The sequence below is a fragment of the Perca fluviatilis genome, chromosome 4 (assembly GCF_010015445.1).
Source record: "Perca fluviatilis chromosome 4, GENO_Pfluv_1.0, whole genome shotgun sequence".
Classification (NCBI taxonomy): Eukaryota; Metazoa; Chordata; class Actinopteri; order Perciformes; family Percidae; genus Perca; species Perca fluviatilis.
This window is the reverse complement of record NC_053115.1, coordinates 6,749,076-6,772,394: the sequence shown is the minus strand read 5'-3', so window position 1 is coordinate 6,772,394 and position 23,319 is coordinate 6,749,076. Positions and strand designations below refer to the sequence as shown.

The 23,319-nt window shown below is 40.2% G+C and overlaps 3 protein-coding genes across 21 annotated transcripts in view; all 3 read right to left on the bottom strand.

The window, feature by feature from the left end:
* Nucleotides 1-2,119: 2,119 nt before the first annotated feature.
* Nucleotides 2,120-5,383, bottom strand: LOC120556653 (N-acylethanolamine-hydrolyzing acid amidase-like). The gene is made up of 11 exons (XM_039796293.1): nt 5,135-5,383; nt 4,380-4,544; nt 4,118-4,241; nt 3,860-3,950; nt 3,663-3,748; nt 3,402-3,574; nt 3,241-3,303; nt 3,091-3,157; nt 2,932-2,960; nt 2,535-2,604; nt 2,120-2,399 (listed from the first exon to the last, which is right to left on the bottom strand). Exons 1-11 carry the CDS (start codon nt 5,305-5,307, stop codon nt 2,382-2,384), a joined length of 1,059 nt encoding a protein of 352 aa, XP_039652227.1. The 5' UTR covers nt 5,308-5,383; the 3' UTR covers nt 2,120-2,381.
* A 6,529-nt stretch (nt 5,384-11,912) lies between these two features.
* Nucleotides 11,913-15,451, bottom strand: bhlhe40 (basic helix-loop-helix family, member e40). Its single transcript, XM_039798871.1, has 5 exons — nt 15,006-15,451; nt 14,823-14,886; nt 14,622-14,729; nt 14,114-14,237; nt 11,913-13,957 (listed from the first exon to the last, which is right to left on the bottom strand). Exons 1-5 carry the CDS (start codon nt 15,080-15,082, stop codon nt 13,119-13,121), a joined length of 1,212 nt encoding a protein of 403 aa, XP_039654805.1. The 5' UTR covers nt 15,083-15,451; the 3' UTR covers nt 11,913-13,118.
* A 3,313-nt stretch (nt 15,452-18,764) lies between these two features.
* Nucleotides 18,765-23,319, bottom strand: part of itpr1b (inositol 1,4,5-trisphosphate receptor, type 1b) — a 105,316-nt gene continuing 100,761 nt past the window's right edge. For all 19 annotated transcript variants that reach the window (XM_039796658.1, XM_039796664.1, XM_039796667.1 and 16 more), the window contains 2 exons: nt 21,850-22,011; nt 18,765-19,987 (listed from right to left, as the gene is read on the bottom strand). In XM_039796658.1, the coding sequence (XP_039652592.1) occupies nt 19,901-19,987; nt 21,850-22,011 (249 nt within the window). In that variant the 3' untranslated portion in view covers nt 18,765-19,900. The remainder of the gene's footprint in view (nt 19,988-21,849; nt 22,012-23,319) is intronic.

Genomic DNA, 23,319 nt, shown 5'->3' with positions numbered 1-23,319 from the left:
GGAAATCACAATTCCAGGTCTTTCACCTTCCCATATTAGTATGCTGACTTCCACAACCAATATGTTTACTTCTGAAACCAGTATAGAAGTTTTGCAGGTATTGTGCAGCATGGCATATTGATTTTGGAAGTTATTGTATAGCAGTGTAACATACTTATTGGAACCAATTGTTTGTATAAGTGGCAGTACCCTATTGGTTGTGGAAGTTGGCATATTAGTTTGGGAAGTTTTCATTATGACTTTGAAGTCACATTTCCAGGTCTTTCACTTTCCCAATCTACCATGCTGACTTCCAAAATCAATACGTTAACTTCTGAAACCACTATGACTTTTTTGCATTCATTGTCAAGCATGGCATATTGACTTTTGGAAGTTATTATATATCATTGTAACATACTTGTTAAGAACCCTCTGTGTGTATAAGTAGCACTATGCTATTGGTTGTGAAAGTTGGCGTATGACTTTGGGATGTTTTCAATATGAATCTGGAAGTCACACTTCTAGGTCCTTCACCTTCCCATATTACTACGCTGACTTCCAAAACCAATACTTATACCTCAAAAAACAATATTATATTTTTTTAATTTATTGTGCAGCGTGTCATATTGATTTTGGAAGTCATATTTTTAGGTCTTTCACCTTCCCAAGCTAAAATGTTGACACTGAAAGTGTTGTATTCATTGTCTAGCATTTGGATTTTGATTTTGGAAGTTATTATATATCGGTGTAACATACTTTTTTGGAAAGGTCTGTGTGTGTATAAGTGGCAGAAGCCTATTGGTTGTGGAAGTTGTGTAATGGGAAAATTACATTTAAGCATAATTCCTTGAATTTTTTTCGTTTTATTTCTACTTTGATTTTCTTGCTGAAATAATACTGAAAGAAGGTTTATCTCATTCCCATTTCCATTCCCATTCCATATGTAGATTTTGATTCTAACTAAGTGAGACATCCAGTCTGGAACACAATGTGAGCGCTGTTCGCCTGAACCGATAAAGGTGCAAGGTCACAGTACACTATCTTTCTCCGCCTATTCATTTTTTTCCCATGCTAGTTGAGATATAACTGGAGGTGAGATGGCTCCGAGATGGCTCTTGTGTTTTTCCTGATTGTCTTCATGTGTATCAGATTTCCTGTAAAAATTGTAGCATCATAATAAGCCAAGTGTGTGTGTGTGCTGTCACTCTGAAGATGCATATAAACCTAGTGTTCTGTTCACTCATTTGAGGGACTGACTCCACACTGGGCTGCTGTGCCTTTTGTGAAATTATGTTCCTCCTATATTTGCAAATATATTTTTACAATAAAATACAAAAACCTAACTTGGTTTAGTCTCCTACTGTCTTATTTGTTTCACTCTACTAAACTTTGAAAACTCTACCCCTGCTACAAAGGAAACTTCCACTACAGTTGGCATATGACTTTGGGATATTTTCAGTATGGTTTCCAGGTCTTTCACCATCCCAAATTACTATGCTAACTTTTAAAACCAATACTTTTACTTCAAAAACTAATATGAAACGTTTGCATTCATTGTGTAGCATGGCATATTGATTTTGGAAGTTATTAGATATCAGTGTAACACACTTAGAACCGTCTGTGTGTATAAGTGACAATACTTTTACTTTGAAAACCAATATAAAAACTTTTGCATTCATTGTGCAGGATGTCATATTGATTTTGGAAGTGATTAACATACTTATTAGGAAACCTCTGTGTCTATAAGTGGCAGTACTCTATTGGTGGTGGAAGTTGGCATATGACTTTGGGAAGTTTTCAGTATGATTTTGGAAGTCACACTTCCAAGTCTTTCACCTTCCCATATTACTATGCTGACTTCCAAAACCAATATTTTTACTTCCAAAAGCAATATAGAAGTACATATACACAAATCGCAATCAGATCTGAATGATGTAAACAAAGAGCCAAATGTGAACGATGATAGTCAGTGACTAAAATAAGTTAACCAGAGAAGAAGAGGCAGAAAACTGAATAAGCACAATTACCATAGAACTTGTAAGCCTGTCCTGGCATACCAGGTAGAAGGGATTTTCTATCCGTATTCTGTATTTCAGGGTCTCTCAACTTTTCTTCAGCTGACTCTACATGATCACAATCATTAAAGTAACCAACATTTTATTAAGCTTGACATATAAATTGCAGGTACATAAGTTGACAAAAATGATCATAACACATTTTCTTTTATTAGAGGCAGAAAAACACTGTCACCTTAAAACTGCTTGAGTCCAATTCCCTTCTAATCTTATTGATTATATAATCTCCACATGGTCATAAATCTGCATGAATCAATAACCATGTTGTGAATTGCGCAAAGATGTTCTGCAGCAAAAATCTGTGCATTGTTGACTGCTGAAGGCCCGTCACTTCAGTTGGCAGCCCTTGAAAGCGATTGACAAAAAAGAGACGAGTGAGAGAGGGTCTCATTTTCAGTGACATATCACCCCTTCATTGCTTATTATTATATATTATAAATATATGCTTTTAAGATGTAGTTGTAAAAAAAATGTAATTACCTGTGGCCTGACAAGTGTATTGTACTTCTCGGGGGCTGCTGCACTCATTATTGTCGTGTAAACAGTAATTCTGGGGATTATCAACATAGACAATAGATACTATCAAATTTCATGCAATGTATTTATTAACAAGCTATGTAAAGGTTCCTTAAAAATATAACTTTAAATAATAACTTGCACTCAAAAGGTTATCATATGTTTTCACTGAAACTCAGCTATTGCTGTTCTACAGTATATGCTACTTGCTATGTGCTGAAGCATGGTTGTCAAACAAAGGCCTACTGACATTATTGCTGAAGTGGAGCAAAGGGAACAGAAACTGGTATGCACACAGCTGCCCCATCTCAGCAAAATGAACAGTCATGTGATCATAATGAACAGATAACGTTCTACTTACCCATTACACACTGGAACCAGTGACAGAACCTGTGGGGCAAGACTCTGTTAGAAATCCATTCATTGTGGCTGACTTTCAAATTGTGCAGTGGCCTATCTCTCTCAGTATCACGTTTACTTTGGTTCCCTGAAATTTATTGATTTATTAGTCCATGCTTGCCTGATACAATGTCTCCATGTTGATGTGATCTTGGCCAGTAGCATTTACTGCTTTGTTGGCTGCGTCTCTACAAAATGAACACATAACAACAGCGTTATAACAGTAACTGCAACAATTTTGTGGAAGTATAAATCACGTAAAATGACTCACCTTCGATGATCCCAGGCTGGGGGAGGAAGCCAGTGGTCAAAGTTTGTCTCTACTCTGTACCATCTACAACAGGAACACACAATTTTATGGTTGGGTTCACTTGTGCAATCACACTTAACATACACCTTGATATATCAGATTCTCCTCAGATATTTGCCTACCCTCCATTTACAGGATCCAGTGGCCAGATATCAGCTGGACCCGCTCGGTCTCTGGTGATGACAGCCCCTTCCCCTGCTCGCACCCCACCCACAATGTAATACACCCCAGTGATGATGGGTATCTTGGAGAGACGCATCACTGCATCTTGAAAGTTCTCTGCTTCCTCCAGTGTCTGTTGATTACACACTGGTCAAAGTTTCAGTTCTTCATTCTTCATTCAGTAACCATCCTCATTATGCTGACTTCCGTAACATACTCACCTCCCTCACCAGCCAGCTGACTGGGGATCTCCGAAAAAGAACAGCAGACACCACGTTCTTCCACCAGTTCCACCAGTGTTCACTGCCTGATGAGCACAAACACACGTACAAACATGAAAACACAAAAGAAACAATAAAATCTAACAATTACAACATTTCTGGACAATCATGACTGCTGGCAAAAAGTGTGGTCTTACCTCGCTGGTCGCCAGAGACAGTAAACTTGTTAGGACTCTGTCCCGTCCACAGGCCAACGTAGCCAGCAAATGAAGTTCCCCTGTACGCCACCTTAATGGTTATGTAAAAACTACAGAATTGCATCATTCTGCAAGGACTTTCATTTTGGACCTGATAAAACTTACTGACTGGTGATTCTGGATAAAATATTGTTGGGGTGTAGCTTGAGGAGGTACAATAGTTATTTAGTTTTTAAACGCTATGAATGCATACTGTACCTTTCCATTCTTGAGGAAAATGACGTTGATAGTCATATTCCTCAGAACAGGATGTGGATAATCAAGGTTCCTGCCGTGGTACACGTGCCCATTTTTGTCCTGAGCTACGATGCTCGTGCAAAATCTGGGAATGCATAAAGTTTGTCTGCAGGCATAAGAGGGCTTTCACCTTGACCCTGTATACTTGTTAGAAATTGTGTGCCTATGCATTGTATACAGGGTTCTATTATAAACGTGTAATTATATTCAAAATCATACATACGCAGATATTTCATAGGCAAAGTTGAGAATGATGACATCTGCAATGCTTCCTCCCATGTGTGTAGCCATGCCACGGATCTCCCCCGCATAGGGCTGAGGAACGTACTTTTCCAAGGCCTCCACAATAGGTGTAACTGCATGATGCACCCATTTTGGAACTGTAGAGCTGACAACAACATGAAAAGAAGAAGAAGTTATGTCTGTGTCAGCACTAGGCCTACTGAAGAGACACTGAAGATACACACAATAACACAGTCCTCATTAACCCAGAAGTAAGTTCAGCTGCTGATTCAAAGCTGCTGTTTAGCTGCATGATGTGTTAATATTAAGCACATTATGTTAGTATGTTAGCTTTCTAACAGAATCTTTTTTTTATTGTTTAGCCATTTGTGGTTATGTCCCTGATACAGTTTACCCTCCTCTGTATGCCACCAATGTTATACAAAGTGAAACCGTACCATATGTAGCCTGTGAGTTACCGGTACCTAAGAATGTTTGTATTTTGATTCTGACAATCCCATTTTTAATTGCCTATTTATAAATTGCTCATATTTAAATGCCTTACCTATGCACAACTCATAACTAATGGATAACTTCTTCAACGTAACATTACATGAAATGAAAAACCAAATTAGTACTTTCTAGAAAGTACTAATTTGTGAAATTACAGTTTTTTGTTTCTAGAAAGTACTTCGAATGAAGTATTCGTCCTATTTAACAACATGGTATGCGAAAAAGAGCCTCTGGCAAACTTACTCAATGATCTCAGCAGCGGCTTTCTTCAGGTAGTCTACGTCAAAGACTTTAGTTAGAGGCATCCATCGCACTTCTGGATCTTCGTCCAGATTGATATTCAGTGTGGGGGGAGCGAACTGTGCTCGGCAAGACACGACGAGTCCGAGCAGCAGCACCGCAGCCCGCACCATCATGCCCGGTCCAGTCCGAGCCCGAGCCTCCCGCAGGCCGACACTGACACCAGAGACGTCCCCTGGACGTGCCCGTGAACTGCAGGCAACAGAACAGGAATGAGACTTCCGATCTGAGGTTTTCAAAATAAAAGCTGTAGTGCGCCCTTGCTGGTGTGTGTGTCTGTCTGCGTGTGTATGGGTCTGTGTTGTCTGTCCCCGTCTGGTTCGGACCTGATCTGGGTTGGGTTGCGGGTGGGTGGGGGATTTGGGGGGGAAATTACATGCTGTTTCAACTACGGGAGACCGGGTACGGTTGTAGGCCTAATAACGCTTTTTTCTTCAGCACCTAAAACTACCTTCTTTTTTCTTTTTAGCTACACATCTGAAACTTTTAGGCAAAGTACCCACATTTGTCTACTACAAATGGCAACAATTTAAATTTCTTCAACTATATCACAGACTTTGTGAGATGATGACAACCTATGGGGTAGGTTGTAACACATGTGTTATATACTGGGGTAAGTTGTAACAGGTAGACAAAATTAACAAAAACTAAGGGTACTCAAGTGATATGCCACAACAACAGTTTTATTTTAAATGAATGGCTGCAACGATAAAATATGTGTGAATATGGGGAGTGTATGTGCATGCACACGCCTGCGTTTGTGTGTGTGTGTGTGTGTGTGTATGTGTGTGTGTGTGTGTGAGTGAGTGTGTGTGAGTGAGTGAGAGCAAATTAACATATACTTACCCCCATTCCACAGAACAAACAAATGAAATGCATTGTTAATCAGAGTCAAAATGGTGAAATAAAACACAGTTGACCCACACTTGATGGTTGTAACACTTTCATAGCACCTGTTACAACCTACCCCGCCACTGTCACCCATTGTTTAGCTAGCTGTATTAGCATGGGGCTTTGAAACTAGCAGGAGGTTGGTACACCATTCTTTACTAGAGAAGCTACAGTTTGACCTGATATAACTCATACAACATTATCTACAACGGTAGAAGTACTAAACAAAATATTATCTTGTTATTTTTTTTTTAAACTTTTTTACCTCAGAATTAGATTTTCTGCTGTAGCTTCAGGAGAGATAGCTACACAGACTGGAAAACCTCCATGTGGGATCATAAAGGAAGCCTGAGGAAACTGAAACTGTCACATGACTCCTATCTTATCCCTGATTCATAGAATTGGTAGTGGTGGCAGATGGTAGTGTGATTACAACTCACCCCGTGTTACAACTGTACCTGGTCTCCCCTGTGCCTCGTTCACCGTTGCCTGTATGATGTACAGTACTGTGCAAAAGTCTTAGGCAGGTGTGAAAAAAATGCTGTAAACTAAGAATGCTTTCAAAAATATAAATAATGATTGTTTATTTTTTATCAATTTACAAAATGCAAAGTGAGCGACCAAAAAAAACATCTAAATCACATCAATATTACTACCTTTTGCCTTCAAACCAGCATCAATTCTTTTAGGTACACTTGCAAAAAGTCAGGGAACGTTGAGGATGGTAGACGCAGTGGTCGGCCGAGGAAACTTAGTGCAGCAGATGAAAAACACATCAAGCTTATTTCCCTTCGAAATCGGAAGATGTCCAGCAGTGCCATCAGCTCAGAACTGTCAGAAACCAGTGGGACCCAGGTACACCCATCTACTGTCCGGAGAAGTCTGCCCTGAAGTGGTTTTCGTGGAAGAGTTGCAGCCAAAAAGCCATACCTCCGACATTGAAACAAGGCCAAGCGACTCAACTATGCACAAAAACATAGGAACTGGGGTGCAGAAAAATGGCAGGTGCTCTGGACTGATGAGTCAAAATATGAAATATTTGGCTGCAGCAGAAGGTTGTTCGCCGAAGGGCTGGAGAGTAAGTAATAAGTGTCTGCAGGCAACAGCGAAGCATGGTGGAGGTTCCTAGCAAGTTTGGGGGCTGCATTTCTGCAAATGGAGTCGGAGATTTGGTCAGGATTAATGGTGTCCTCAATGTTGAGAAATACAGGCAGATACTTATCCATCATGCAGTACCATCAGGGAGGCGTATGCTTGGCCCCAAGCATACAGCCAAGGTTATTAAGAACTATCTTCAGCGTAAAGAAAAACAAGAAGTCCTGGAGGTGATGGCATGGCCCCCACAGAGCCCTGATCTCAGCATCATCCAGTCTGTCTGGGATTACATGAAGAGACAGAAGGATTTGAGGAAGCCTACATCCACAGAAGATCTGTGGTTAGTTCTCCGAGATGTTTGGAACAACCTACCTGCCGAGTTCCTTCAAAAACTGTGTGCAAGTGTACCTAGAAGAATTGATGCTGTCTTGAAGGCAAAGGGTGGTCACACCAAATATTGATTTGATTTAGATTCCTCTTCTGTTCATTCACTGCTATTTTGTTAATTGATGAAAATAAACTATTAACACTTCCATTTTTGAAAGCATTCTTAGTTTACAGCATGTTTTCATACCTGCCTAAAACGTTTGCACAGTAGGCCTACTGTATGTCATTTATTCTGAAATTTAAATATAAATAGTTGGAAAGAAAATAATAAATAAATCTAAATAATACGGGCTTACATATGTAACCAACCCTAACCCAAACCATTAAGTACGACTAAAAAAAAAAAAGAAAGAAGCAGCAACACACAACATACAAGTGCAGAATGGCCCCTGTCAGTGCTATATTATTATTGATACATTAACATGTGAGCGATACTCTAATGTTGTAGCTGGTCGAGGTGAAACTAATTGTAACTGCTTCCTTCACTGTTGGGTAGTTTAGTAACAATAACAATGCATATATTCTTTGAACTGATTGTGTTTTGTAAGTAAAATCTTCCTCTGAAAAGTACCTCACAACTGTACTTTACTGTACTTCAGGAAATGTACTCACCTCCCACCACTAAATAACTACTATACTACTACTACTACTACTACCACCAATAATAATAATAACAATAATAATAACAATAACAGTAACAGTAACAGTAACAATAACAATAACAATAACAATAATAATAATAACAACAACAACAGCTCATCAATATTGTACTTTCCTTGCTTCAATTGTGGAACGTAATAGGTAATTTCATACAGAAAATGATACAGAAAGTCAATTTGAGGAATAAGGGCAACTGAGATTGACAGAGGAACTCTTTGGGTTGGTGTGAACTTATTGATACGCATGTCACAGTTGTTGAGGCCCTGCCATTCATTTTTGATTGTAGAGTATTTAATAATAATAATTTGTTGAGTTTTCCACAAGCACCGCACATAGAGATGTCATAAGCTTCTCTACACGATGTTATATTTTACTAAATGTTAACTAATACAAAGTTGTGTGGTCCAGCTGCTGCTCCTCCCCATAAGGACACACACACACACACACACACACACACACAGAGCTGAAAGTGTCATGTCATGTGAACTGATACGTTTGTCTTTGGTGACTAGAAAATTGTAATGCATTAGGATTAAAAACAATCTTGGAGGCACATTGCACACAAATGCATGAATGTGTACTGTACTGTAATCCATTCATTAACTCATTTTGCATGTGCAATACGATGTTCAAATGTGCATGTTGTTTTACGATAGATAACTATTTGCTGCTATTTGAGATTAATTGATTTAATACTTTTAGCATTACAGTAATCATTTCTTCTCTCTTTTTTAAATCAGAAGAAAAGCTCTTGGTAGCACAAGCTGTTTTTTACTTGACGTATGAAGTTGTAACGTAACCTGTAAACCTAACACACCTAACGACAATTCAATCAAGCTACTGTGGACTCCATTGACTGAACCCGATGATCAGTAAATATAATCTGCAGTTGTGAATTGCAGATTAGTTTTACTGATCATACTTCTTGACCTCAGCTAGTCCTCCACGTGCGTGGCTGGATGAATGGAGGCTTTTTCAACATTCTCTTTAAGGTCACCCTGTTCTTTGATGACTCACTAAGTGTTTTGAGCCCAATGAAAGATCAGCCTCTCAGCAATGCCAATTCTCCCCGCTGCCTCATTCACAGCGCACGCTCTGTTCTCAGCACTGCTATCCGCTGAGGCCATATCCACATTCATCCCAGCCGCTATGTCCTTTGTGACACAAAGTTTCAAAGTTAGACATTTATCAGCCAGCATCTCAATAACAAGGTCTTCATTTCTGTGTTTTTTTGCAAGCCGGTCTTTATCTCAAGACGATTTTGTTTTTCCGCTGTCTCATTTACACTGGTGTCAGTGTTTTCTGCAGGAGCCATATGTGTTGCCACTTCATGCAGCGAGGCTCCAGAGAGGCCACATTTGGCCTCGGCTCAATCCGGAATTCCCTTCCAGTCAGCAGAAGATACATGCAGATAGGACTGTGATGCAGATGAACCAATTGAACTGCCCTCTGCATCATGAGAAGCTGTCTAGGCTCTTCTGTGGCAGTAGCTGCCTCATCCATCGCGTTAGTTATCTTTGTACCCCCCTGTGTGCTTTCAAAACCACTTTTATAATTTATTTGGCCACTTGGGGGCAGCAGAAACAAGCTGTAAACATGAGTCATGTTTTTAGTCCAATATTCTCCCTCATTTAAGCTCTGGTCAGGTTATATCAACTCCTGGGAAAAATATATATGGCTCCTTAGCTGCTAAATGCTCCACTATGTTTACCGGCTGGCTGCTACTGTATTTGGTGTTTGGTGTTTGGTGCTGAGCAGGTAGTGTACAGTAAAGTTGCAGGCAGTACAGCTAAAACAAAGAACTGAAAGACACTCCATCTAGCTGAGAGGAACTACAGAGTTGTGGGATCATTCTATGTGGTTCTCTGTGTTGTCACTAGTACACCTGTGGTGTGTCGTGTGTGTGTGTGTGTGTGTGTGCAACCTCTTTCAGACTACATGAAGTAGCCTGATTTGATCCATTGTTAATATAAAAATGTTGTTCAGAGCTGCTTTAAAGACATTTTTAAGACACAGAAAAATGACCAAAACGACATCCATGATTTCATAATTGTACACTGATAGTTAAATAGTTAAGGCTGCTTCTTCTTAATTGTTTGTGACATAGTCTAAGTTGGGGTGCCTAAAGGCAGCATCATATCATTTGTGATCTAGCGAAGATTCATTTCAGTGCAGTATGAGGCACTAATTCCACAAGGTGGTGCTAGTACTGCGTTTTGAGCACATCAGGACTGTCAACAGGCCTATGAGGAGTACTAAATCTCAACATATTGTGTTGGAATTAATTCACTGATCTGCGGACCAAATTACAAAAATACAGTTGGGATTACAAGAAAAGAAAAACAGCCATTTCCACGTTTCTTAGTGAGGCATCGGTGGGTGGTATGCACATGATTTAGGCCTTTTCATTTTCACTATTACTACAACTACAGCAGTGTTACCACCGAGGAAACAGCACCCAAACAAGCAGCAGAAGGTCGGTCCACAACGGTATTCCAAATTGTTACATATGAAAGTAAATCAAAGACATAAAGTCCTTTCTCCCACAACCTCAAATGTCAATTTCATCCACTGTGGTGTTCTCAAGTTGCCAGACACATTTTATTTTCTTTATTTTTTAAGATTCTTTTTTTGGCCATTTTAGGCCTTTAATTCCACAGGACAGATGAAGAAATGATAGTGGAGAGAGAGGGGGAATGACATGCAGCGAAGGGTCGCAGGTCGAACCCGCGGCTGCTGCGTCAAGGAGTAAACCTCTATATATGTGCGCCCGCTCCACCGACTGAGCTAACCCGGCCACAGCCAGACTACTTTTTACATGATTCTACGCTAACATACAGGCTTGGTTTTAAGTAGTACTAGTGGCTTGGTATATAAATGCGCATGGTACTGTAAAGGTATATAACCATCCATGGACTAGTACAACAAAAGTAAAATTCAGTTAATTCAGTGAATTTGTAGTTAACTTTTTTACCGAAAGCCATTTTTACAAAAAACTTTAAAAAAAAACGTACTTTTGAAACTAATAGTGTAGATTGCATTATAAGTGTTTATTTGTGTATAATATTCATGACAGTATTCAGTAAGCACCACGATTATCCCATTTGTGATAAGCTCAACGTTTATTTATTTTTTTAAGATAATTTTTTGGGGCTTTTCCACCTTTAATGGACAGGACAGCTATAGGTGAGACAGAGGGGAAAGACATGCAGGAAATCGTCACGGGTCAGATTTGAACCCTGGACCTCTACGCCGAGGCATAATCCTCTATGTTCTATGTGCGCCTGCTCTACCCACTGATCCAACCCGGCCACTCAACGTTGCACTGTTAAAGTCAGTAAAATAGATATATAAATGTAAAATGAAATTCATTGACATCCTACAGACAATTTCTTAGAAATGCTTTTGCGTTTGAAATGTTTACAGCCTGTAATCTGAAACATGCTATTGATTTACAGAGGCTGTGCTGCTTTAGGGGTTATGTAAGCGTTATGTAAGTATGCGTTGTTATGAGGAGCTGTCAGGTTGTCTGGCTGCAACACATTTAAGCCATCCGGCAGTGAAACACAAATTTCACAGGGAGAAAAAAAAAAGCTTTATTAATATTTTAATATATATCAATAATACTTTATATACAAAATATGTACAACAAACAACTTTTGTTACATTTCAAAATAAAAATCCGAAGTACCTCTTTCTTTTTTTTTAATACAAAACTATTATTTTTGTTTGAACTTTACATTCGCTCCCTTTGCAACAGACACACCATTTAAAGCAAAATACATTTAAACAGCTGTCATCGTTGTGTCTGCGTTATATGAGTAAAGGCAACAGCATGAGCTAAGATCAGGCCTTAACTTGACTGGGAATTTGTGGGCAAGATGCAAATCTGGTTGAGCACAATGCTATATACTGTACACGTCCTCTAGGCATACAGCACATGACTACCTCAACCTTCCTCTGGTAGTGATGCAGGTACACTCAATGGGTCACGTATCAAAAATAGATGTATGAAGTAGTATAAACAAAAATAATTACGAGACATCACTTCACAGGAACTCCATCTAGATGCAAATATAGTCATGAGTCACAAATGAAATCATAAAAGCAGGTATGGCCACATCACTTTTAAACTGACATGAGTGACACACCTTGTACAGTGACAACACCCTGAATTCTTTGAACACGGCGAACATTGTGTTCATTTAGCTGCAAGTTAATTGAAGGATCTAAGGAACAAAGTCTTTTGTGACATTTTTTTCTTTTTCTTTCTTTTTTTGGTAACATTCCAGTCTAATCAATGGTTTGTTGTAGTTACAGGAACACAAACACTAAAGGTAGATCCTCCATTCACAGATCTACAGTAGGTAATAATAATTCAAGCAGCATCTACAAGGGACTTTTGTTCAATCTTTACATTCATCACAGAGTGGCGTGTGTGCAAAAAGTAGGTCCAAATCATTTTGGGGTGGGCTTATCTGTGCCTTACATTCTGTGTTTGCCTCCGACATTCAACACTGAGTAGACGAACCTTACTAAAAAAAAAAAAAAAAAAAGAACTCTCGCAATCTCTCGCGCACTCGTCGTCTCTAAACTGATCTTCACAGTGTTTCAGCGCCATGCAACAGGTGATCTATGAGCTTGCAGGTGGGCACTCCCGGTTGCCCCTGAAAGTCCTGTTTCAGTGTGTGAGGAGCCGATGATAGACGACAGTGACCATTTGGGGTCTTCGATGGGCGTTGGGCGGGGGGGGGGGGTCAATGTTCTGATGGGCCAAACAACGACAGTGGTTTGAACGGATACCGGTGCATTTGTGTTTGTTTACCCTCTTTTCAACCCCCATGAACATTCAGAGGGCAAGATTCCAACAGAAAGAAAAAAAACAAACATCTGTTCAGTCTTTAGTTTCCAAGTTTAACGAGGGGACCTGCTTTAAAGCTTTGTGAAGAACGGGGGAGTCCATGGGGTTCTGGTAGGATGCTGGAGACCCTGTCCTTGGGGACATCAGCAGAGACGAGGGATGTGTCTCCGTAGAGCCGCTCATTCCCGGGTACATAACCGGCATGCTCCCGGGGTACCAGCATTTCTCCAGCATGGGCAGATAGGCCGCCGCTGCAGGGGGGATGAGGTAGAAGGGGAGACAAAACGGGGGCTGGTTGGGGGAGAAACTCATATAGCTGCCGGAGCTTCCAGCCATGTGACCAGAGAGAACGTCGTCTTCTGGGGATTCCGACCGTAATTTCTTGGCCCGAGGCTCGTCATCCTCCTGCTTGATGACGCCGGGCGTCCTCTCAGACGCGACATACTTGCGCTCCCCCTCCTTCGCGTGGCTCTCTGACCACTGGGCTTTGGGGTCACGCTTGTCAGGTTCTCCCCCGTAGCCGCTGTCAGTGTCCGTGTCGCTGCCGCTCTGCTCCCCCGTCGCATTCGGGTAAGTCCTTTGAATGACAGGAACGCAGTTCTTAGCCGAGCCCTCGTGCGCCCTTTGAGGCTCTCCGGCGGGTTTCTTCGGTCTCTCCGAAGACTGAGGGACGGACACGGCTGGGCGTTGGCTGCTTTGATGATGCAGGACCTCAGCTGCTACCTTTTGGATGTGGCTGATGACATGGGAAGGGGTCAAGTCCTTGCTGCTTTCTTGGCTGGCCAGATAGTGGAGGACCTCTTTCGCACACAAGTGAAAGCCGGAGCGGAACATCTCCTCACTGCCCTCTGCGCTGTCGCCTCCATGGTCACCTGTTCGATCGGAAACCACAAGGTTAGAAATAATCTTTTACTTCACAACTTTCCTGGAAGTAGTTCCGACAGATGCAACAGATCGCGGAGCCGGTTGGTGCCTCATGAATGAACATCTGCATGGAATTTACCCATCACGGCATCAAACTAACTTACTTATTTGCAGGTCGTTCTGTAGCGCGATAATTTTCTGCTGTTGCTGCTCCAGGACACCATTCAGGGTTTTCACGTGCTTGAGAGTGAGTTCCAGCACCACGGCTTTCTCCAAATGACCCAGCGTCTAAAACAGGAAGACCTTCGATAAGCATGTTGATCTTTCTTATGTAACACATTCATGCAGCTGAGCAGAGGACAAGCATCAAACACTCGGGAAGTCATGTAATCCACGTACACACACACACAAAATTCTCAACGACAAATTAAAATCTATTTATCTTTTTTTTTTTTATTTCAAAATTCTATTAAAAAAAAAATAATCTTTATTTGTCCATCTCTAGCCTACTTTCCTCTTAAAATGCTACAAACTTGTATTGTTTGACACTCACAAAACTGAATCCAAAGGCTGGAGCAAACAACTGCCAGCAACTGCTCAGCAGAACCATATGCAGCATGTCCGATTCCCTGGCTGGTAGCAGACATGCCATACGTAGAAGATAATACTCACTGTAAGCTTAAGATGTTCTGGCAACAAATCCTTCAGCTGGGCAATGCATTCGTTGATTCTGTCACGTCTTTTCTTTTCGATCAGTCGGTGTGGCAACTTGTACGTCTCCTGAAAGGGTTGAAATGTTGTCAGTGAAATCCAGGATGCTCAGTTTTTGAACCGATAATGGCAGGAATATGAAGTATTTTATCTTGAATTTACCTTGCTCTCATCCACACGCTTCATGCCCCTCCTGGGTTTGTACACATACAGGGGAAAATCGATTCTTTAGAGACAAGATAAAAAAAAATAAAAACAATAGTTAGGCTTTAGTTTGGTAAGGGTTCAGTATAAAGCGCTTTCGTGTGATGGAACAGAACAGAATAAAATAGAAATTCCTCTTACCCTTGCATGTCAGCTATATCCAGTGGTGGGTGTCTTGGCGCACAGGGAGGTGGTTGTTCGCTGGTAATTCTCTCCATATTGCTTGACTGTAAAACCCGAAGAAATAACTTCAAAAATCCTTAAAAGGTCCCAAAAATGTATATCTGCACTCGCTGTTCAAAACGCGAAAACGAAATGAGAAAAAAAATCATGCAAATAAATAAAGAAAAAAAGTGTCTCCAGATATCCAGTGCGTGTGTGTGTGTGTGTGCGAGTGCGTGTGTGTTCCCGCTGTGAGCTGGAGTTGGGCACTGCGCAGTGTTGTCACTGAGGTCCGGACTCGGTCGGTCGGTCGGTATAGTAGCCTGTCTAGGGAAGCTCCACGCCCGGCTCAACGTGTGAGCTGGGAGGGTTCTGACTACGTGTTAAATAAACCCTGTGACTGCAGGCACGTCTCTCGGCTTGAGACAGACTCGACACCGTCACATGAGCCTCACGTGTTGGACGAAGCTTTCAACTCCTCACCCCCCCCCCCCCACACACACACACACACACACACGTACACACACAGACACACACACACCCCTACTCCTCCACCCCCCCCGCCCTGCTGCTGTAGTAGGCTCCTCCACTGGGGCCGAGTCCCGTGTTTAGCTACCACTATATGCTCATCCGGCTCTCGGGGCAAAACCGTGTTTGCGGAGCTGACCGTGTTTACAAAGACAGAAAGTGGAGCAACAGTTGAGAATCGGTGATGTTATTACTGCAAATATGGCCGCCTTTAGGCTATATTAGGCCGACCATTGTGAAAATAATAACTGAAAACATAGCCTCTGGAGTGACGTACGGCAATAACAAAACGACTTGTTTTAGTATCTTAACCCTTAGCTATAAAGCCCTGTAAGCCCCTTCAGTGTGATTAAAGCCACAATAAATCCTATTTTAGATGTTAGACCACAAGATATAAGTTGTTTTAATAAGAACAACTATAGCCCATACAACAACAACAACAACAACAACAACAACAACAACAACAACAATAATAATAATAATAATAGGCTAAATCTTAGATTATTTGCAATGGTTTAGTCAGTTATAAACACTGGACTTAAAATGGATTTGATACCTTTTTAATGGCTATATTTTATTATATTTATGTATGTATGTATGTGTGTGTATACATAAATAATATATATACAAATACGACCTATTCCCCCTATATAGGATGACATATATGGGCTTTAGTACAGACGTGACAAATCATAATAAATAAATGATATCATCTTAACAATATGAGCAATTATAACATGAGTGGTGCCTTCTAATACATGTTAGTGTTTGATTGCGGCCAACAGGGCAATCATTTCTACTTTGCACATTTTATAGCCTGACATGTGTCACGCGCTCAGCAGCCTCGAGCTACTGTACCCATTTATCCCGCTTGCTGCGTGGCACGTGCACCTGCGACGAGATGACACCGTCGCTGCGCTTGGCTTTCTGGTTTTTTTTCTATACCTGCTGCTGTACTACAGCATCACACCTGCTCGTACCCAGTGGCTTGTCACGTTGAACTCCACATGGCCCGGAGAGAGCCGAGGGGCACATCCCTGCCCGTGACGTCACGCGCCGAGAGTGGCCGAGTGGTCGGTCGGTTCCACCCGACGACGTCCCGAAACAGCCTGATACTATAGCTAGAAACAGTTCCAACAACAACGGAGCGTTGGGGGGGGGTTAGGAGGGGAGGGGCCTGTTTAAAGTTTTAACGTTTGTTCTAAATCCTGACAAGACCTTGAAGAACATTAAACAATGGTCTCCGACACATCTTTTTTGATTTTATTGTTCTGTGGAAAGAAACCAGGGAGAACAAAAGGCAGGGGCGTACGTAGCACAACATTCTGGACCCTGCATGGGATTCTCTATGGGCCCCTTGGCTATTCATTTTAGTATCTTTGTGGACCCTGCTCACATGAGGGCCCTGGTAAAGCCCCCCCCCCCCTCCTAGTATGACGCCCTGTTTTTTTCTCCTACGTTTTTATAATTTAGCCTAATTAGGAATGATAGCCCACACATGAATGTAACATTTTGACCTAAATTTGCTGTTGCTGCACTTTTCTAAGCTATGCCAATGTCGTTGTTCATCAGGCCAGAGCATCTAAAAAGATGTTGTCCCCAATATTCAGTGGGGGGGGAAGATGTAGTCATTTACTTAAATAAAAGTAATAATACCACACTAAAAAAATTATACTCCATTACAATGAAAGTAAAAGTCCTGCATTCTAGGACTGTAGTTAAAAACTAAATGTCCAAAATGGGCCCTAGTTGTCAGTGATATATGAATATATAATTTTTTTAATGATTATGTATTATTACGTAAACTGTACTGTGTTGTAGTCGGTCGAGGTGAGGTGGAGCTAATGTTAACTAATTAATAAACTGTATAGTTTATATATATATATATATATATATATATATATATATATATATATATATATATATATATATATATATATATATATATATATATATATATATATATATATATATATATATAACAATGCATCATTTTATACAATTATCATATTTTGTGTATGTTAAATCTTAATCTGAAAAGTAACTAAATGTAAATGTACTGGAGTAACAATAATATTAACAAATAAGTATCAAAACAACATTTCCTCTGAAATGTAATAGCATAAAATGGGAATACTCAAGTAAAGTACAAGTACCTCATAGTACTTAAGTACAGTAGTAGAGTCAATGTGCTCAGTCAGTTTCCACAACTGTGTATATTCACCCGTATTGTAACTGTAAGGTGTCAATGTGTGCACTAGTAAGAACTGATAATCAGTGTTAGCCTATTGCTAATTCTGCAGAAGCTCAACTATGAGTCCTTGGGTGGAGCTCAGTTGTTGCACTGATGCACCCTACATTTCAAGCTGCAAAAAACGACATTATATTGTGAAGGACATTATAGTTGGCAGGAATCTACATAATGGTAGGTACCCCATATTATGAGCAGATTTGATCGGATTCAGTGTTTGATGTTATTTTACACATTGCACTGTTTAAATGAAACCCTGTGGAGAGAGTCATGAACAGTTGTTTTTGGTGACACACTGATTAGCAGCATACGCATACTAGATTACTTCAGTTTTAGTTTGACTCAACACAAAACAGTGTCTTGACTCCGGAGTATGCAGCTAAATAGGACAGCGTCATTTACAAAGGCATCACTTTTTGCTGGACACATGGTAAAAGTGTGAAAGGCAGATAAGCATCAGCTCATCTAGAGATGAGTAGAGCTTGATAAATACTTGGCATGCAGAGAACCTTTCAAGAAAGCCCCTGATTAATGAGGATATAAGCAATTTTAGATCCACCCGATTACACACATTCCACTCGTACTGCCAACATTCGCTGGTTTCAGAGATGCACGTTTCCAGTTGACAGAGGTAGTTTCTCTCAAAGCTGAAAGATTAATTCAGGGCATGATCTAGTTTAAGTTCTGAAGTGAAGAACACTGGCTGAAATTCCTGTATTTTACTTGTGGAATATATTGTATATTGTCAATGTGTGGCATTTATAGTTGCACCTGAAACATCATTTACATTGTGCGCGTGGAATTGAAATTTGAGTGATAACGTATGTGGGTGTATAAAAACACTTTGAGGCAACCGGATTACAAAAAACTAAAAAGCACATTACTGGTTTACTTTATATGGATATTTTCTAATAATAATAATCCTATAATATCACCTTAACAATAAACACAACATGAAGTAAAGGATTATTACATCAATTTTATTAAATAATTCTACTTTAATATACAAATTGACAGTGCTTAGATTTTTAGTTAATCTTAACATTCAGGAGGAACGGTTTCATTCTCCATCTCATTTTTCTATACAAAAGCAACGATAAGCAACAAACCTTATGTACACATAGTAGTCCAAAAAAAGAGATACAAGTTAGTGACTCTGCACAAGCAGCAAACGTGTGTCAGACTTTAAAGACAAAAACAGGCACAAATGGAACATGTTTGCTGCCAAACAAGAAATTATGCTAAAGACGCTTATTACAGTAAAAGACTCCTGAGCAAATTGTAATAGCATGAGTGATACTAAACACATTACACAGTATATTTGACCGACAAGTCAAATACATTCTAAATGTCCTTTAGAACCCAATTAAATAAGAAATCAATCAAACCAAAATTGGATTTACACAGGTGAAAGAAAACTATCTGTATATATTGCTCTCACAATATACTATCTCTATTGAGTGCACTTGACACTCAAGAATTATGCACAAGAAAAAAAAATTAAAATAGAGTAAGCCAGCTTATTAAATATTATCTCTATATTTATGTAAGTAAAGACAACCAACTACTCCCTATTTTATCCAGAGACAATAAGTACAACCAAAAAATTGGCCCACGCTTTTAAATAAGATTGATGGAACTTAAATCCACACACCAATGAGGCTGCATATTTAAGTTAATATATTGCACAACATACAAAAATAAGACACTTAATACTGCTTGTTATGCTAGAAATATAAATAGAAAACATTCAAATAAAATAATAAACAAACAAATGGGACTAATTCCTCCTGTCCAGTCAGCTATATCGTGTTTCAAGTTCAACCAGTAAAGGCCATGTGTTGAGAAATCCAATTTATTTCTACAAAGAAAACATTTGGCACCAATTCCAACTGGACTGAACACAACGAGGTGGGTGAGTGTTACTGTTTGGAGTAACACATGCGTGGGGTAGAGCTACACGTCGCCTTATGACTACCTACTGTATGTTACAGTATTTCCCTACACTCACACTCCGAGCAGTATACATTATGTGCATTCGCTGAGTGGGAAATGCACACTCTGTCCAGCTGCTTCATGGCCGTGCCACATAACCTTATGCAGGCTGCTGGGGGTTGACGTTCATGTGCTGAGGGTGTCCCAACAGGCCAATGCGCTGCTTCTGCTTCCTCTGTTCGGTCATCTGAAGAGCACAGAAAAGACCGATTAAAAAAAAAAAAATCATTCCACCTGTACCTCTGTTGGCACGCGCGTCCTCTTTCAGTGAATATGCTGGCAGCCTCCCTGTTCTATAGTCTTCATCGATTCATTCTTTCACATCCCTTTACAGAAACTAACAAATGCTGCACAAACTCTGCACACTGCTGAACTGAAACGGATTCTTATGAAATTCTGCCAGCCTCGTCATCCACATTGCCGTGTCCTCTGACGAAGGAAGCACAATACAAACTACTAATACTGAAACTCAGTCAAAAGAAATTTCAGAGATCAAGCAAAACGCATGAGTCATAACACAGGTGCTAACCTTTATAGCAGCACCTTTAAACCAGTGGCCTTTCTGCCAAGAATTGACTTTATTTAACATAAAGAAGTGATTTGCACCTCAACACTGAAACACAACAATATTCAAAGTGAGAAGACAAAGTGGTCTTGTAATGAGTGTTATACAGGAGACATAATTCTGCATAGAGGGATGGGTTGGAGAACATATTATTAAAGCACATCAAGTGGACATTCTAAACTCAGCATTAGGATGCTTTTTTTATTCACACTATAATTGTCCCATTCAGCCAATTTTACAGAGAACGCCTGCAGCACAAGTTTCCTGTTTGTGGTCTACTCTAAATGAATGCTAGTTTCTTCCCTAGTAGAATCAGAATTTAAATTAAGTTGCTGACACTTTTACATGCCTGCACAATCATTCTTATTTGAATTGCTTAACATTAGTCAAAACAGGCTTTACACGTGTGGAATTCGGACTGAAATGTGGCCGATGCCACATTGCCCTTAGCAGCTCGTAGCAACACAATAATCATTTCCCCCTGTCTGGGTCAAAATGTCTCGGTCACATTCACTTCCTCACAGATAGTTCTCATTTCAAGTGTAAAGACATTTTTACTATTCTGTTTACTAGAAATGGTGGATTGCAGCAATTGTGCAATTTGAGCCTCATTTGCCTTTATACACAATATCAGCAGAATGTATTCTTACACAACATAGACACACTCAAGTCTAAGCGTATGTTCCAAAAAAAGTCTTTTAAAGTTATTCTCACATTATCGCTATACTGTCCCACTAACCAGTCCAATGAAAAGCAATTATTTTGAAGGAAATCGCTTTTATAATTCTGTGCTCGTCTAAATATTGAGAAAGGCTTAATCCAGTACATACATCAATGAATAAAAATACAAACTAACCAATTAGGTGAGCAGCTGCATCACAGGCTCTAAGATGAAAGACCTGGAGGAACGTCATAAGAAGCAGACGCTAAGAAGGGTTGAATCTATCCTGTCAGATAGTTCTCATCCCTGACAGGCTGAATTTCAGATGTTGCCATGATCTGGATCACGCTTTAAACTCCCAAAATTCAGAACCAACAGAAATAAACACTCTTTTGTACCTGCAGCCATTCTACTTCTTAATTCTCTAAAGAACCATAGATAACTTATTGACTTACTATTTATTGATTGTTTACTGTTTTTATTGTTTTTAACTATGCCTGCAAGGTAGTATATCTGTATCGTGTGTGTGATTGTGTGCGATTTGTACTATACAATCTGCTGCACAACAATTTGCCCCATTGGGGGACAATAAAGGAACTTGAACTTGAATTAAAATCAGATTGAGAGCCTCATGGGCTGAGTTGTGAATGATGATTCACCGCCTTTGCATCTAAAGGGCAAAGAGTGACAAAACCTCGAGCAACGTCTGCTGTCCACATCTTAAGAGAAACTTGTCTCTCAATCAAAAAAAGTTTCCCCATGACGAAGTCAGAGACATCAAAGTCTTTCGCGTCTGTCAGTTTTTCGCTGTAGTTTAACCAACCTGTTCTTTGAGCTCTGTTAGCTGGCCTGAAAGGTTGGACACCAGTTTCATGGTGGACTCCAGCTTCTCCTGCAGGTTTCTGATCTCGTTCTGCTCCCCGTCTGCATCGCTGCTGACCAAGGACATGGCCCGCATCCGTGGGAACCAGTCCAAGTTGTGCTCCTGGTAAACACAAATCTCAATGGTCATGGCAGGTACATCAACACAATGAAACGGATGTATCAGATTCTTTGCTTTCTGAAATCGGCTGTACATTTTCCAAGAAGTGATTTTTTTTTTTTCTAAATTTAATTTCTGCAATTAAACTGGTGTAATTTCAACTTCTCAGTGTAGCGGAAAATGCGTCGCACATTGCAACACAAGTGGTTCAAGTGTGAACAAATGCAAAGCCCTATTTGATTAGCGTCTTTCACAGTTTTGTCTCTTTGGCTGTGGGCAGTGATTTCAAGCACTCTAAAAGCGGAATCAAACTAATCATACATGTGAGGGACTTTCCATATTACAATGTCATGAGATAGGAGGGCATTCTTGAAATCACTGGGAACAGGCTGCTCACTTATTTGTGATATGTTTCCATCACGTCTAGTCCTACCATACACACAGCAAAACTTAAAAAGGCTGTAAATCAAGACGGAGAAAGAAACGTCCTCATTTGATTATACATCGCCTCGCACGCAGCGCTGGCATAGACACACAGCTCTTGAATGCTCCTGTGAGCGACAGACAAGTACTGCCATAAGCTGTTTCACCAAGTGCTGAAATCAAGTCAACAAGCCACAGTAGCTGGACCAACAGAGCTGGTGTTTTAGTTGGAGTTTCTGCAGTTATGTGTGTAATGCTGAGGTGTTTCAACATGTGGGGCGGAGAGTTACATCTGTTTAACTTAAGAGTACACTATTAAAATGTTGTCTGTAGCAGTGATTTCTACTGAGAAGAACTTACTGAACAATATGTCCTGGCACGAATGACACATTTGGTAAGTACTGCTGGCACACTGGTGTCAGCAGAAACCAAGAAAAACATCCAGGTGAAATGCGTAGATTCATTCAGTTACTTTCATAACTCTGAAGTAACGAGAGTTATTAAATGCCAGAGAACGCTGACTGAAAGTCGAGGTGTTAACGTTTGGCATACTGTACTGTGGGCACGAATGGTTTTAATATGTATGATGGTGTAAACTGATTGCAGCAGTTAAGAACAAAAAGGCAGCTTTACATAATGGAAGGTGTGGGATTATTCCAAAAGATTTATTCGGTTGGAATTTCAAGTAATGTCTAAATATGATGAAATACTGAAGCAAAAACAAGTTATAGATCATTCATTTTATAAAATCATACCCTGTTTTGGTCGAAATTTCTTTTCAGCAATAGCCATTTCATCTATTTACATCTAACTATCCAATTATAAATTGAGAACTCTGTGTGTGTGTGTGTGTGTGTGTGCGTGTCTCCCGCATGCGCAGTATAGCAG